Below are 14,324 nucleotides of genomic sequence, written 5' to 3' on the forward strand. Positions count from 1 at the left end.
AATAGCAATACAAAGTTTCCAATATTTTTTTGCAGTTCTCTGTATTGATCATCATGAGTCATGATGATGTATCGTGAGTTGTACTTCCGTTTGTGGTGTTACATTTCTGTTGTTCCATCCATATATTTTAAAATTTATTCTTCCATGAAATATCTGTAACAACTCTCTGTGTTTAGGGGTAGTATTAACTGACTCATACCAGGAAGGAGTTCATGATAATAACTTCATGAGTAACATCATGCTCTAGCCAACTGAGCAACCTTAATATCTTGAATGGACATTTATTTTTTAATGTGAAAATTTCTGTCTGCTTTTAAAGCTCGTAGCTTCAAATTAATGAGCCCAATATTGTGGGTTTTAAGCTTAATTACACTTAAATTTTAAGAAGCACTCTGCTGTCAGAACTCCCAAAGCTTTATTGTAGTCACAGTATTGGAATGTATAAAAATTATAGCTCTGTTGCATTAGAACTAAGTTGACCAGCTTTTGAGAAGTAAAAGCTTAACTGCTGGTTTATGTTTCTGGCTTGTGTAGGAATTAAACAATGCTAAGTTAAGGTTGGTTCTACAGGTAGCTGACTCAGGGAAGAGAGAGAATAGAGGGGATATTACAAGTTAAATAAACATCATAAAGGTGAGAGGACCAATACATAGGCTCTGCCCAGCTGCTCCTGTTAGTGTAGACAAGGATGCATTTCATGGCTGATGAGCACAGTTTTGACTTGTGTATCCAGTGGAGGTGTTCCCTTTTGCGAATGGTCCTCCTTTTAAACTAATTTTTATGTTTTAATTGCCTATATTGGTATTGTGTGAGTAAAAGGTTGAAAGACATGATTCTCCTTTCTGTAGTTGAGAAACCAAGGCAGTATCATGAGCAGGAAGAAACGCCTGAGATGATGGCAGCCCGCATTGACAGAGATGTGGTAAGTACAGGAGTCGCCTTTAGATCATTGGCTTTTATTTTCTTAAGAGGAAAAAAACTTCATAAGTAAATGAAGCTTATTTAAATAAAGATGTTTTATGGAAACTATGTTTTCTGTTTCCAGTGATGGTTATGCCCTTTGAATTAGTTTTTTCCTTAACCATTTTTTGCCTTTATGCCAGTATTTAGTTAGTAGACTTGGGCTGTGATAGAAGAATCAGCATATTAACTAGTTTACATTGGAACTTAGGCTGAATTATTAGCTGTCAGGAATGGTGCAGTTTTTATTTTATTATAGTTTGTAATTCATAATTGAAATATCTTTTTAATATGTCTTATTGGCATTTATTAACAGTGTATTTTAGAATAAATAAAAAAGTTAAGTGGCATTTTTAAAGGATAGATTTGTAAATCGTAATGCTTTTGTAAAAGATAATGCTACATTTGTTTTCATTTCCTTCTAGTGATTTACAGAATGAGAATGCTGTAAATGCTTTATTATAGCATTCTCATTCTATAAATGAGATACAGAATATGCTGTTAATATAGTTACTTTTTATACTGTACGCATGTTACTAGCTTATTGAGAAACAAATACTAAAAGGAATTTGAAATTTGGAATTCCATTTTTATATCACACTATTACATGTGATACTGAAAAGTTTATTTAACCCCAATTTCTAGTCTTAAATTAGAAGAATGTCAAGTTTCACACATATTGGAGAAAGGCAACTAAGACTATAGTATGTAAGATAATCAGATTCATTCCAGTGGTCTCTGATAGCATGGTGCATTATTAATTCTATTTTGTCACGTGGAAATTCTTATTAATGCTTAGTATCATAGATTAGCTATTAGGTTATCACAACAATCCATGTACCTTTAATTCCATGAAATAATATTGTCAGTGCTTTATAGGAACATTTATCAGTAAAGCAAAAATGGCAGTGCTCTTCTAACAAAACGTAGTTTAGAATTTTCCTCCTAACTGTGTGGGAGAACCCTGGGAAAAATAGAGCAATTGAAAATAATAATCCGAGTAGTTATTGTGAATGCTTCCTTGATGACATTGAAAATAGAGCAAAAGTAAGCTAAAGAAATATGTAAATGTCAGATGTTGGCTACAGGTATATTTAGTTTGATTCTTGTAATTAGTAATAAACCTGAAATTGGCATGTGGACTGCTACTTTTTCTAAAAAAAACCTTTCTATTATTTACTAACAGTGTACAGCTAAGGTAAACGTTTTGTTTTATATTTTATTCTATAATTTCTAATTTCAGCAAATCTTAAACCACATTTTGGATGACATTGAATTTTTTATCACGAAACTCCAAAAAGCAGCAGAAGCATTTTCTGAACTTTCTAAAAGGAAGAAAAATAAGAAAGGTAAAAAGAAAGGACCAGGAGGTAAGTTGGATTTTCTTAACCTTCTTATGACTGGTTAGAACTCCAGTACTGGCTGGAGTGGCTCACCCCTGTAATCCCAGCACTTTGGGAGGCTGAGGTGGGCAGATCACCTGAGGTCAGGAGTTTGAGACCAGCCTGTCCAATGTGATGAAACCCCATCTCTACTAAAAATACAAAAATTACCTGGTCATGGTGGCATGTGCCTGTAATCGCAGCTACTCGGGAGGCTGAGACAGGAGAAACGCTTGAACCTAGTGGAGGTTGCAGCAAGTCGAGATGGCGCCATTGCACTCCAGCCTGGGCAACAAGAGCGAAACTCTGTGTCCAAAAAAAAAGAACTCTGGTACTAGGCAGAGTTTTGACCCTCATGAACTGCTTAGCAAAACTTCATTGATTGTGGACTAGGGTTCTTCTTCTAGTCTTGGGGTAGCACCTGAGATTTAGGCAAAGAGTAAGATGAACTCAGGAAGAGTCCATTTTGGTTATAAGTCAGCTATATAGTGAAGAAAGATCCTGGAATGTTTTACCTAAATCGCAGAGACTCTGAGATTCAGGCAGTGATCATCTGTCTGTAGTTTTGATTAGTTATTGTAAAATTAAGTGTCTGTTAAAGAAAGACATAGCTCTATTCTTCTTATATTTGAATTTATTCTATTATAAACTAGAACCATATTATTTGTTAAATAAAAGAGTTGACTTATTAAAATATTTAGAAGTTTCAATGGATTTGAATTTTTTATCACAAAACTTTAAACAGTACATTCAGGTCACATACGAAGTCACATATAGACAATTTTGAAGTATGCTGCAGTTCAGCTATTTAAAATGGCCTCAGCTATATAAAATTAAACTTATGGAAGTAATGTTTATTCTTCCGCTGACAAAATGGTAGAGATGGAAAGACATAAAATAGTAAATAAATAACCCTTACATTACAGATAATTTCCAAATCTTTCTCTACCACATAGTTATATGATAAGCATATCACCTTTGGCTTTATCTTCTACATGTGAATACATGAATGTGCCTCCTCTCCACATATTCTGAAATTAAGTACTATTGCTTCCTGGTATCATAAACCACTTATTCTTTTTGAAATTCTCTGTGAAAGATATACTATGCTCTTGATCACCCAGATTGGAAACCACAGATTCTTCTATGATTTCATTCTCTAGCTTGTAGCCAACATCAATTTTATTTTCTCAACATCTCCTGTATCCAGTTATTTCCCTTTTAATTTTCATATCCAGTTCAAGCTACTATCATTTTTTTTTACCCTGCTTTCTAAGCAGTTTTAAGCCTCTGCTTTTTCATGCTGTGAGAACAATCTTCAAAAGCGTTCAGCCACTTCATGCTTCTGCTGTAAAGCACGCTAGTTCCATGTTCTATTGATTTAAGTACAACTCTTCACCCTGGAAATCAAGGTTATCCACAATCTAACCTTGATCTACCCTTCCAATCTCATGTTTCTCTGCTTTTGTTTGTTGTTTCATATACATGCAATTCCCCCTTTCCTTGTTTTTGCTGATGCTGTTTTATACAACCATGATGTTTTTCCCACCACATCACCCTGGACCAAACTTTTTCAAATCCCATCTTAGAGGCTACTTTCTCCATCTAATACCTTTTAAGTATCCATTTCCTTATCTCCCAACCAGGTAAGTCTCTTCTCATAACGATTGGTACTTGTCTTGTTATTTATCTGATTCATGTATATTATTAGCTTTTAAGGCAGGGCTTGTCACTTACTCACTTTTATACCCTTCACAATGATAAGCCCAATGCCTGCCATAGAGAAAGGCTACAATGTATATTTCTGGAATTAAATGAGTAATTTGTAGTGCCTAAAGACAGAGCAATCCATTTTGAACTTTGTATCTTTTCAGTTTCTTACAGTCAGACTATGAGATGTAGCCCAGTAGTTAGGTAGCATGTCTGATGAGATCCTCAAATTTTACAGACATAAATGTGGTTTTTGTTTTTCCATTTAATAAGTTTTCTTGGATTTTGCTCTGATCTCCTCCTCTTGCTTATTTCATTAGAGGGTGTTTTAACGCTGCGGGCAAAACCTCCACCTCCTGATGAATTTCTTGACTGTTTCCAAAAGTTTAAACATGGATTTAACCTTCTGGTAAGTGAAATTTATGTATATAGAATTAGAAGAAATAAATGAAAAAGATGAAAGTCTAGTCAGGATGTTTCTGATCAAATTAAGAAATAAAATTGTTTTTATAGATTTTTTGGGGGGTATGTATGTTTTGATTTGCCTTCAATTAAAACAGCAAATTTTAAAACATATATATCTATGAGACTTGATTGAAAAACAATGACTTCTATTCTCACTCTATCCATGCTAAGGAATGTATGTAAAATGAAACTGGTGGTAAAGACCACCCCCTCTGAGTCTATGTTGGACCTTTCTGAGTGTCTGACTTTGCTTGATATTAATCTATTTTCTGTTTTCTTCATGTTGCAGGCCAAACTAAAGTCTCATATTCAGAATCCTAGTGCTGCAGATTTGGTTCACTTTTTGTTTACTCCATTAAATATGGTGAGATTTTATTAGTTTAAGAAAGAATCATTCTTAGTATATTTTTTAACCCCAAGTGTCTGTCTGGATTATCTAAACTACTTTTCTTCATTACCTTGTGTGGGTACTATTTCTTTGCCATTTGTGTAAACATCAAGAATGTAAAATTTGAGAATTTAAAAGAACCTTATAAATCATCTAGTTTAAGCACCTTATTTTATAGTTGAGGAAACTGGTGTCTCTGACAGTGCTAGGAATATGAAAATAAATAAAGATTTATTGTATACCAGTGTTTCAATGTATACTAGTATATGATATACAGTGCCTTGAATAATGTAGATGTTTTTCTCATTCTCACAAAATAATCATGAGAAGTCTAGTTCTTCATGGATGGTTTGCTCCATGAAGTCATTCAGAGACCCATGTTCTTTTTATTGAGGTGTTCCTTCATCTCCTGAACTGTCTCTGACTTGTTTATTCATTTATGTACTTATTCTACAAATACAAATTGAGAGCCTCCTCTGTGCTTGGCTTTAAAGTAACTCATCAGGAACAAAACAGACAAAAATTCTTACACTGTTAGAACTTATATTGTAGCATACAGAGGTAACCAATAACCTAAATAAATGTCTGAGTAATACAGTAGTCTAAAAATCGCATGCTATGCAGAAAAATAGAGGAGCGAAGGAGAACTGGGAGTTCTCCAGGGAGATGCGTGCATGTGTGTATGTGTGTGAGAAACGGAGTGTTGCACTTTTTGAGTAGGGTTGGTTAAAGGAAGCCTTAATGAGAAGATGTCGTTGGAGTAAAGGAAGTAAAGAATGGATCATGTGGATCCCTGAAAGAAGAGAATTCCAGACAGAGAATAGTTAATGTGTAAATGTTCTGAGGTGGTAACATGCAAAGGATGTTCTTGGAATACGTAGATACTGTGACTTCAACGAAATGAGGGAAGAAAAGATTAGAAAGAGATGGTATCAGCGGGATAACAGGAAAATACATCTTGTTTGTCTTTATCAGGAATTGGGAGACCTTTGACAATTGAGTTTTCAGCAGAAAAGGATTGCCCTGGCTATAATGTTTAGAAATTTTGGGGAAGAAGAAGCTAGGGTCATTACTAAAATAATCCAGATGGGAGATTATGGTGCTTGGACATGGTATCGTTGAAGGTGGTGAGAAGTCTGATCTGGTTATAAATTTGCTGCTAGATTGGATATACTGTGCGAGAGCCAAGGATTGTTCCCAGCTTTTTGGCCTAAGACTGACAGGATGGAGTGATGATTAACCAAGATGGGGAAGACTGGGTAGAGCAGGTTTTTGGAGGTTGGTGAAGAATTCAGTTTTAGACATATCAAAATTGAGTTGCATCCAGATGGGGAAATTTGAATTGATAGTTGAGTATATATATTTGGAGTTCAATGGAGAAATCAGGCCAAGGACTGGTTGAGCCCTGGGCATTTGATGTTAGGAGAATGGGAAGAACCAGCAAGTAAGATTGACAGGAGGCAGTAAGGGAGGATAACTCTCATCCTTCTTTCCCTAGGGATAAGTAGACAAGACCTGAAGTAGAATATGAAATGAGTATTGCTTTACAAACATAGGAAAGTAAGTAACATTATCAACATGAATGTCAGAAGCTAAGCAATAAGGCATTAGAAGATGAAAGTCCAAGAGTACATCAATAATTTATGAATGCTTCCATATGTTGTTGCTATATATGGAGCATCAGATTTCTACTTGCCTAATTATTTCTGAAAAATTCTTGCTATATAATTGCTTTTAAAAAATTAGACGGAGACCAAGGGGATACATATGCAAAAAAACTGATACTAGTTCCTTAACAAAGTTTGTATTCCTTATTTTTTAACATTTTTGATGCTATCTTAGTTTGAGTATTTGTAAGTATTATTTATAAAGCAGTTTCTGCTGCCTCTTCTTATTTATTTCACACACTTTGAGAGATCATATGTAGATGTCTAGTCATTACACAGAGTAGAGCTATAACATAATAAGACTGGTTTCCCTGACATATACAAATTGGTCTTTGTGATCAGGTTATGTGCCTGAAAACATTGGTTTACTTGCCAATGTTTAGTATCTCTGCTTTTCTCAAAAATTACTCCTTATTAATGGTCCCTACAATCATAATATTTTGCTGGTCCATTTAATGTTCTCCCTACAGGGCCCCAGACATTTTACTTGGACAAGGGAGATGGGGAGGAACATCTATTCAGGGCCTGCTACTGGCCAGGCATGATGTAGTGGCTTTACACCTGCAAGTTGCTCTCCTCTTGCCTCAGCATGGACGTATACACACAAGCATAGCCACAGCACATGTGCCTGCACACGTTCTTGAGAGGGAACGATGGCTCTTAACCTTTCATTTACAGTTTCTTTCATTTTATTTCCTCTTTGTCAAATCAGAGATTTTTATATTCGTCTACTCATTTTCTTTAGTTTTACTTTTCCCTCTTATTGCCACATATTTATTGGAAACGTGTTCAAGGTTGGAAGTTAAAAATTACTATGCTAGGTAGGCAGGGTAGGTTTTGTTCTCAAATAAGGGTTAGCTTTCCTCCTTTATCTGCCATCTTTTTTCATTCATTCCAGTACCACTGTATCATCTGCAGTTGAAAGTCAGATAAGTCTTAGTCCAACTCCTCAAGGAGGGGAAACTGAAAAGCTATAAATTACGGTGTAATAGTGTAATATGTTACTAATATGCATAAATTACAGTGTAACAGTGTAGTGTGTTACTCATATGCATAAATTACAGTGTAATAGTATAATGTGTTACTAATACGCCTAAATTGTTTAGAGGATGCAGGGTGGGGAGTAGTACATCAGAGTTACACTGTGGGGTTAACACAGGCTTTCCTAAGACTTGGGACCTGAGTAGAGTTCTGAATAATGGGGAAGGGCCTTCTGGGGAACTGGGAACAGCATGTGCAAATACACAGAGGCCTAGAACAGCATAGCATGCTGAGAACACCTGGATGATTGGAGCCATTCAAAAAATCTCCTTTCTTCTTATGCCACATCTCTGAGAAGGGAAGATTTTATAAAGGGTCTCTGGTTTCTGCTCTAGGAGATAACTACCATTTTTCTAAGCCAGAAAATAGCTCATAAGAAGTAAATTTAGAGCCGTTTTTGGACATCTACTTATCCTCATTTTGCTTATCAGAGAATTGCACCTGTTTGTTTGTTTCTGCTGTCATTAAATTATCCATATTAAATCAGGGAAATTTTCCAAAAATAATTCTGGAGAAAAGTACCATAGATTCAGAGTACCAGTTCTCATTCCTGTTTCGCCTTCCTCCCTGGATCCTTTTATTTTTTATGTGTCTGTATAGGCACAGCCATAGACTGTTAACTCTTGATAGTATTGTTTTTCTTGATAGTATTCATCTTGGGAACTGTATTTTTCAAGTTTAGCATAATAGATTTGCCAGTAGAGAAACACATATTTAAAACAACAACAACAACAAAACAGGGATAGTAAAATCACCTGATCTAGAGTTCTCTACATAGCCTTCAGTATCTTCCAGAGAAACTATAGTCATATGCAGCCCATAGGCAGATGCTGTGAAAGTTGTTAAATTGTTAACTTTCATTTTAGATTTTAAAGCACTGCTGGGCTGGGCAAGTTGATTTGACAAGCTGTTTTTCATTCGGTAGCATATTGCACAGCATCAAAATTTAATATGACTATTAAAAAATAGTGCTTATTTTGGCATGTCTGCCATTTTGTCTACACATTTTGAAAATACACAAAGAATAGTCATCTTCTTGCTAAAAATGGTTTATTCTTTTAGGTGGTGCAGGCAACAGGAGGTCCTGAACTAGCCAGTTCAGTACTTAGTCCCCTATTGACTAAGGACACAATTGATTTCTTAAATTATACTGTCAATGGTGATGAACGGCAGCTGTGGATATCTTTGGGAGCAACTTGGATGAAAGCCAGGTAAGCATATATGAGTTCAGCATTTGCCACCTATAATGCCTTAAGTACCGTTCTTTGTTTATTACATGGATCTAATGAGACATTTATTTAACCTTGTACATACGAGGGCTAAGTGTCATAGGATGAAAAAGCCTAAACCCTTAAAAGCTACAAATCTAGTGGAAGAGATAGAAGTGTATGTAATATAAGGCATGATATACCTTAGGAGTGAATCATAAACAAAATGCTGTTGGTTGGCAAGGGGGAGCAGTCAGGAAGAGGATTTAGACAGGAGGGCAGTTAGCTTTCAAAGAAGAGCTGGCATTAAAATCAACAGGTACACATAGAGTTCACACACATACACACACACACACACATGCGTGCACAGTGCTTGCTAGTCCATGCACTTTACATAATTACTCTTATTATCCCGATTTTGCAGATGAGGAAAGTAAGGCCCAGAGAGGATAAGTAATTTGCCCAAGGTCACACAACTTGTAAGTGACAGAGCAGGGATGTGAACTCATGCCATGTAGCTCTGGAGTCAGTATTCGTCATTAGTTTGCTAAACTGCCTTTTAGCAGGATGAGTAGGATTTCCACAGTTCCATAGCAGGGCAGGGGCCTGTCCAGGTAGAGAGAAAAGCAGAAGTGAAAGCATGAGGTAGTTAAGAGAAGAGAGGATAAAGATGTGTTTCTCTAGAATATGGACTTTGGGTAGCAGATGATTGTGGAAGGGCAGGAGGAGGAGGGTATTAAAATGAGCATATAGAGTTGAGGGCTGGATTATGCAGGCTTTCAGTGCCATGCTAAAGAGTTGGAGCATGGTTCTGTAGGCTGTGGAGAACCAATAACTTTGTGAATAGAGGTGTGAAATAATGACATCTATGTTTTAGAAAGGTCAGTCTGGTAGTTGAGGCTAGCAAGGACAAGGACAGAAGTAACTGGAGGCAGAGGCCTTTTGAGATGCTAATGTTTTAGTAGAGGCTCCTTTTAAATAAGTATTCATCAGGACTAGAGAGTCACAATGGAACTGAAAAGGAAGAGTGGGTAATTTTAAGAATTGTACATTTGTCAATAAAGTGATTATGGAAGACAGATTATTAACAACTGTAGTACTAATGCTTGCTGAGCAAGGCAAGGTAAGAAAATATTTCTAATTTCATGATTGTAAATAAATAATTTTTGCTTTGCTCATTTATCTAAATCTTTTTATTTATTTCACCACTTAGAACAAATCACTTAGCATGGCCACTTAGACATTTGTCTTCCTAATGTTTTTGAATGGGTTAGCCTAAGAGTCATGGGCCAATTCATAATGTTTTTTCTCCATTTTTCTCCTATTGAAACATATACAAACGTTTCCACTTATTTTTTGGACTTCGACAGTTGCTTGTGTTGGAATATAGTTAAGCAGAGAATTCTTTGAAAGCATTGCAGTTGTTGCCTTTAAATTGAAAATATTTACATTTATTTATACTATTTATGTATTAGTATAGCACAGTGTATGCCATATAATACTGTTCTTATACTGTATAAAACTGGTTAAATCTTTTTATTTTTGTAATTTTTAATTGATACATTATTAATAGTTGTACATATTTGCAGGGTACATATGATATTTTGATACATTCATATAATGTATAAAGATGAAATCAGGGTAATTAGGATATCCATCACCTTAAATATCTTAAATATTTATGCTAGGAACATTTGAATTTTTCTCTTCTAGCTATTTTGAAATGTACAATAGGTTAGTGCCAACTATAGTCACCCTACTGATCTAACACTGGGTCTTAGTTCTTCTATTCAATGTACGTTTGTATCCATTAATCAACTTCTTTTCATCTCCCTGCAACCCTGCCCCATCCCTGTTAGCCACTAGTAATCACCGGTCTACTCTCTACCTTCATGCAATCCACTTTTTTTAGCTTCTGCATATGAGTGAACTTATTTCACTTAACGGAATGACCTCCAGTTCCATCCATGTTGCTGCAAATGACAGGATTTCTTTCGTTTTTATGGCTGAATAATATTCCATTGTAAATAGATCACTTAAATCTATTAGATTTATATAGGTTATGATTTTATGATAAGCTTAGGTGGTATCCTTTAATTTCATGAAGCTTATTAAATTGATCAAGCCTCACATTACAAATATAGCTCAGGCTCCTTAATTTCTTTGTTTAGGGTTCTATCTTAAAATAAGAAAATTAACATTCAAAAAACTACATCAAAACGAACTATATTAGCTGTTAACATGCAGAAAGGGTCATTTTAGATCCTGATTGTTAAGAGTCTTCGGAAATGAATGTACTGACTGATTTAAAAACTCATAAAAATAAAAAGAACCATGAAAATCTATAACAATCTGAATAAGATGGCTGATTTCATCATAGTAGAAATATTACATGAAGAATTAAATATGAAAGATAAAGCAACATATTCTAGCAAAAACGAAGCCCTCATTTTTGTCCTAGTTATTTTTGTGGTTCATGAGTGATTAGGATCTTATAGAAATAAGTTTCACTCAGTGTCATTAAATGATGAACTGATATGATTGTGATTACAGATTAGCTGACTTGTACTGATTAAAACAGAGCTGATACATTTAATTTATAAAACTGGCCATCTGTTTCATTTTAGGGGACTTCATAAATTTAAAAATCATAAACCTTAAGAACTTGCTGGACTGTTTCTCTTTTGAAAGATACGTCTAATACCAGGAGGTTTCAATAACGATGGCAGAGGAGTGAAGGGAAAGTTGGGAATCTGAAACTACTTTAAATGTTAGAGAAGTTTGTTCTCTAAATACTTATACTCCTAGCTCCACTCTCCCTTCTTACACAAATTTTTAAAAACCTATACCCATGTTAAAAACTTGAGTTTAACAGAGAATTGGGGCAATGTTGTGAAAACAGATCATGCAACAGATTTCAATCTTTCTTTCATTTTATTGGTGTGAAATACTGGCATAAACATGTTTGCTTTTTCTTTTTGGGTAGATGGAAGACAGATTAGGTCTATGTGCTGTTTTTGTTGTTTATGTGTGTGTGCGTGTGTATGTCTAGCCTTACCGAAGATAACTGTGAGTATGGATACATTCCTAGATTTTATTGTTTATACGCCTTCATTCCCTCCTACAGAGCAGAGTGGCCAAAAGAACAGTTTATTCCACCATATGTTCCACGGTTCCGCAATGGCTGGGAGCCCCCAATGCTGAACTTTATGGGAGCAACAATGGAACAAGATCTTTATCAACTGGCAGAATCTGTGGCAAATGTAGCAGAACATCAGCGCAAACAGGAAATAAAAAGATTATCCACCGAGGTAAAGTTTTTTTTTTTAACATTACCCTTTGTAGACAGTGTAATTATCTCTGTATTCTCTTATAATTCTGATTGCAAGTTCTCATTTGATTGATCTGAAAAGTGTTCTAGAATCGAAGTCTGAATGTTACCCTCTCCTGACTTACCTCTCTCTCTTGCCTCTGTCATTTTTTGTGACAGTTGCTGTGTTCCTCTGTGAAGCCCAACCCCAACCCAAATTGCTCTCCTATAGCCTGTCAACCTTCCCCCTCCCCTTGTTGCCACTGTTCTCCTGGCTCTGGCGATCCTAAGTAGGCTTTTTTAGGATGACTTTCTCTCCTTGTCAGGGAATTGCACTACTGCCCTTTGGCTTATTTCTTTCTGTTTTCCTCTCCCCTTATCAGGCCCTCTAGACAGTTCCCTGAACCTAGATCCTCTAACCTGTCCCAAGCAGCTGTTTCCTGAATGTCCCTAATTATTTTATCCTTCTTCTCTTCACGTTGCTTTGCCTCTCTTGTCTTCTGTTTGTTTTCTTTCTTCCCTTTTGCCTAGTTCTAAGCCTCTGGAGTCCTATCCCCCTTGCTAGAGGACCAAAGTTCTTCTGTACTCTAGTCCTTAGGTTCAAATGATCATTTATAAAACTATACACCTTGAGGAGATCTTAACATTCATTTTATCTTTTAAGTATTTAGTCATCTTTAGAGTATAACCTATTTGGGAATCAAGTTGAGAGAATGAAATTGAGTATGCTGTCTTGTCACATTCCTTACAAATGATGTTTCTGTGACTCTTCTTGTTGGAAAAGAACATTGAACATTGATTAAAGCTGGACCAAACACAAATAGGATGGGCAGAACCTGAAGAATTAGGTGAATGAGATCTAGTTTGAAGAAGAAACTGTAAATGATGACGAGATCTTCCCAAAGTCCTATTATTTTTATTAATTCCTTAGATTAATTTTCTCAGGCTATCATAGGTATTTATAATGTGGCAAATGTGGTGTGAAGGAATGAATTGTCAAACCATGGTGTATTATATCCTGTAACTACTTTTAAGGTGAAATGTTTATCTAAATTAAATTTTAAAAATTGTTCCCTTTGTGAACTATTATTTGGACAATAACAATAGTATTATAGAAGTTTGGTTCAATTCCTGAAACTTTAAAAATAAAGCAACATATTACTTTGAAATTATTTTTTTCTAATGTAATTGTTTTTTTTTCTCTGGCTGTATTATAAGGGAAGAGGTGGATTCCATGCCTGTCCTTCCCTTTAAATGAATAATTAAGATGACCTCACTGCTTGGTTGGCAAGTGTATATCCCTGCCTGTATTTCAGAGTTCAGGCCTCATCACTGTGAACTTTCTTTCCATTTAAAGGGCAGTTTTTCTAGAGGAAAGAAAATATAATCAAACATGAAATTATGATACACTTGCTGTTGCTATAGTTACAGCTGACTGTTTTTACATCCTAAAAATTTCCAGCTTATAGCCTTCATATCTTAAATAAGAAAATATACTCACTTTATAATGTATGCCTCAGAAATTCACTTTTGTGATTTCGTTCTCAATTTGTGTATTTAAGAAGAGAGTAATGGGCTCCCAGGATATAAGTTTGTCTACTTTCACTGAATAAGTGATTTTAAAAGAGGAATTATTGAGAATCCTTACTTGTAATGAGTTATCATTTTCCTGTTATAAACTGTATTTCATTTTATGGCTGAAGTAGTTATTCAGAGGTTTTAAAAAATGAAAAACACATGCTAGCAGTTCCAGGGAATTTTATGCCTTGAGATTTTGTTGGAAAGAGGCCGAGTAATGGTAACTTAAAATGCATAAAAGTGTAATCATCCCTAGAAGAGAGATTTTATTATACTTTATTGCTACTATAATAAATGCATTTACCACAAGACTTGGGTAATTCAGGATCTTATGATTTTTGTTTAGGATTGAAAGACATAGGTGACATACAGTGACAAATATGGGTGGCAGTACTCAGCTTCTTTACTTCCTCTGAACCCTAAGTGAGCTTTGGTAGTCATCACAGTTAGTCATTAGTCATCATTTCTCTTCTCCCTTTCAGTATTCCCAGTCACTCTCAGGACCCGGTGATTTCATACTGCTGACTTCACTGTTAATGTTCAGAGCTGGGCAAAAGGTGTGGGTGCTTCTAACAGAGCACTCCCCTCTTTAGAACAGCCTTTAATTAAAGATTA

General features: G+C 35.4%; 1 protein-coding gene across 10 annotated transcripts in view; it reads left to right on the forward strand.

Annotated features, from left to right (window-relative positions):
- The window catches only part of LOC105481614 (EGFR pathway substrate 8, signaling adaptor), a 169,040-nt gene that overhangs the window by 126,657 nt on the left and 28,059 nt on the right, over positions 1 to 14,324 (forward strand). For all 10 annotated transcript variants that reach the window (XM_011741354.3, XM_011741371.2, XM_071072163.1 and 7 more), the window contains 6 exons: positions 849 to 922; positions 2,204 to 2,330; positions 4,373 to 4,461; positions 4,807 to 4,881; positions 8,676 to 8,824; positions 11,949 to 12,132. In XM_011741354.3, coding sequence (XP_011739656.1) covers positions 849 to 922; positions 2,204 to 2,330; positions 4,373 to 4,461; positions 4,807 to 4,881; positions 8,676 to 8,824; positions 11,949 to 12,132 — 698 coding nt within the window. The remainder of the gene's footprint in view (positions 1 to 848; positions 923 to 2,203; positions 2,331 to 4,372; positions 4,462 to 4,806; positions 4,882 to 8,675; positions 8,825 to 11,948; positions 12,133 to 14,324) is intronic.

Source organism: Macaca nemestrina, chromosome 10, assembly GCF_043159975.1.
Source record: "Macaca nemestrina isolate mMacNem1 chromosome 10, mMacNem.hap1, whole genome shotgun sequence".
NCBI lineage: Eukaryota > Metazoa > Chordata > Mammalia > Primates > Cercopithecidae > Macaca > Macaca nemestrina.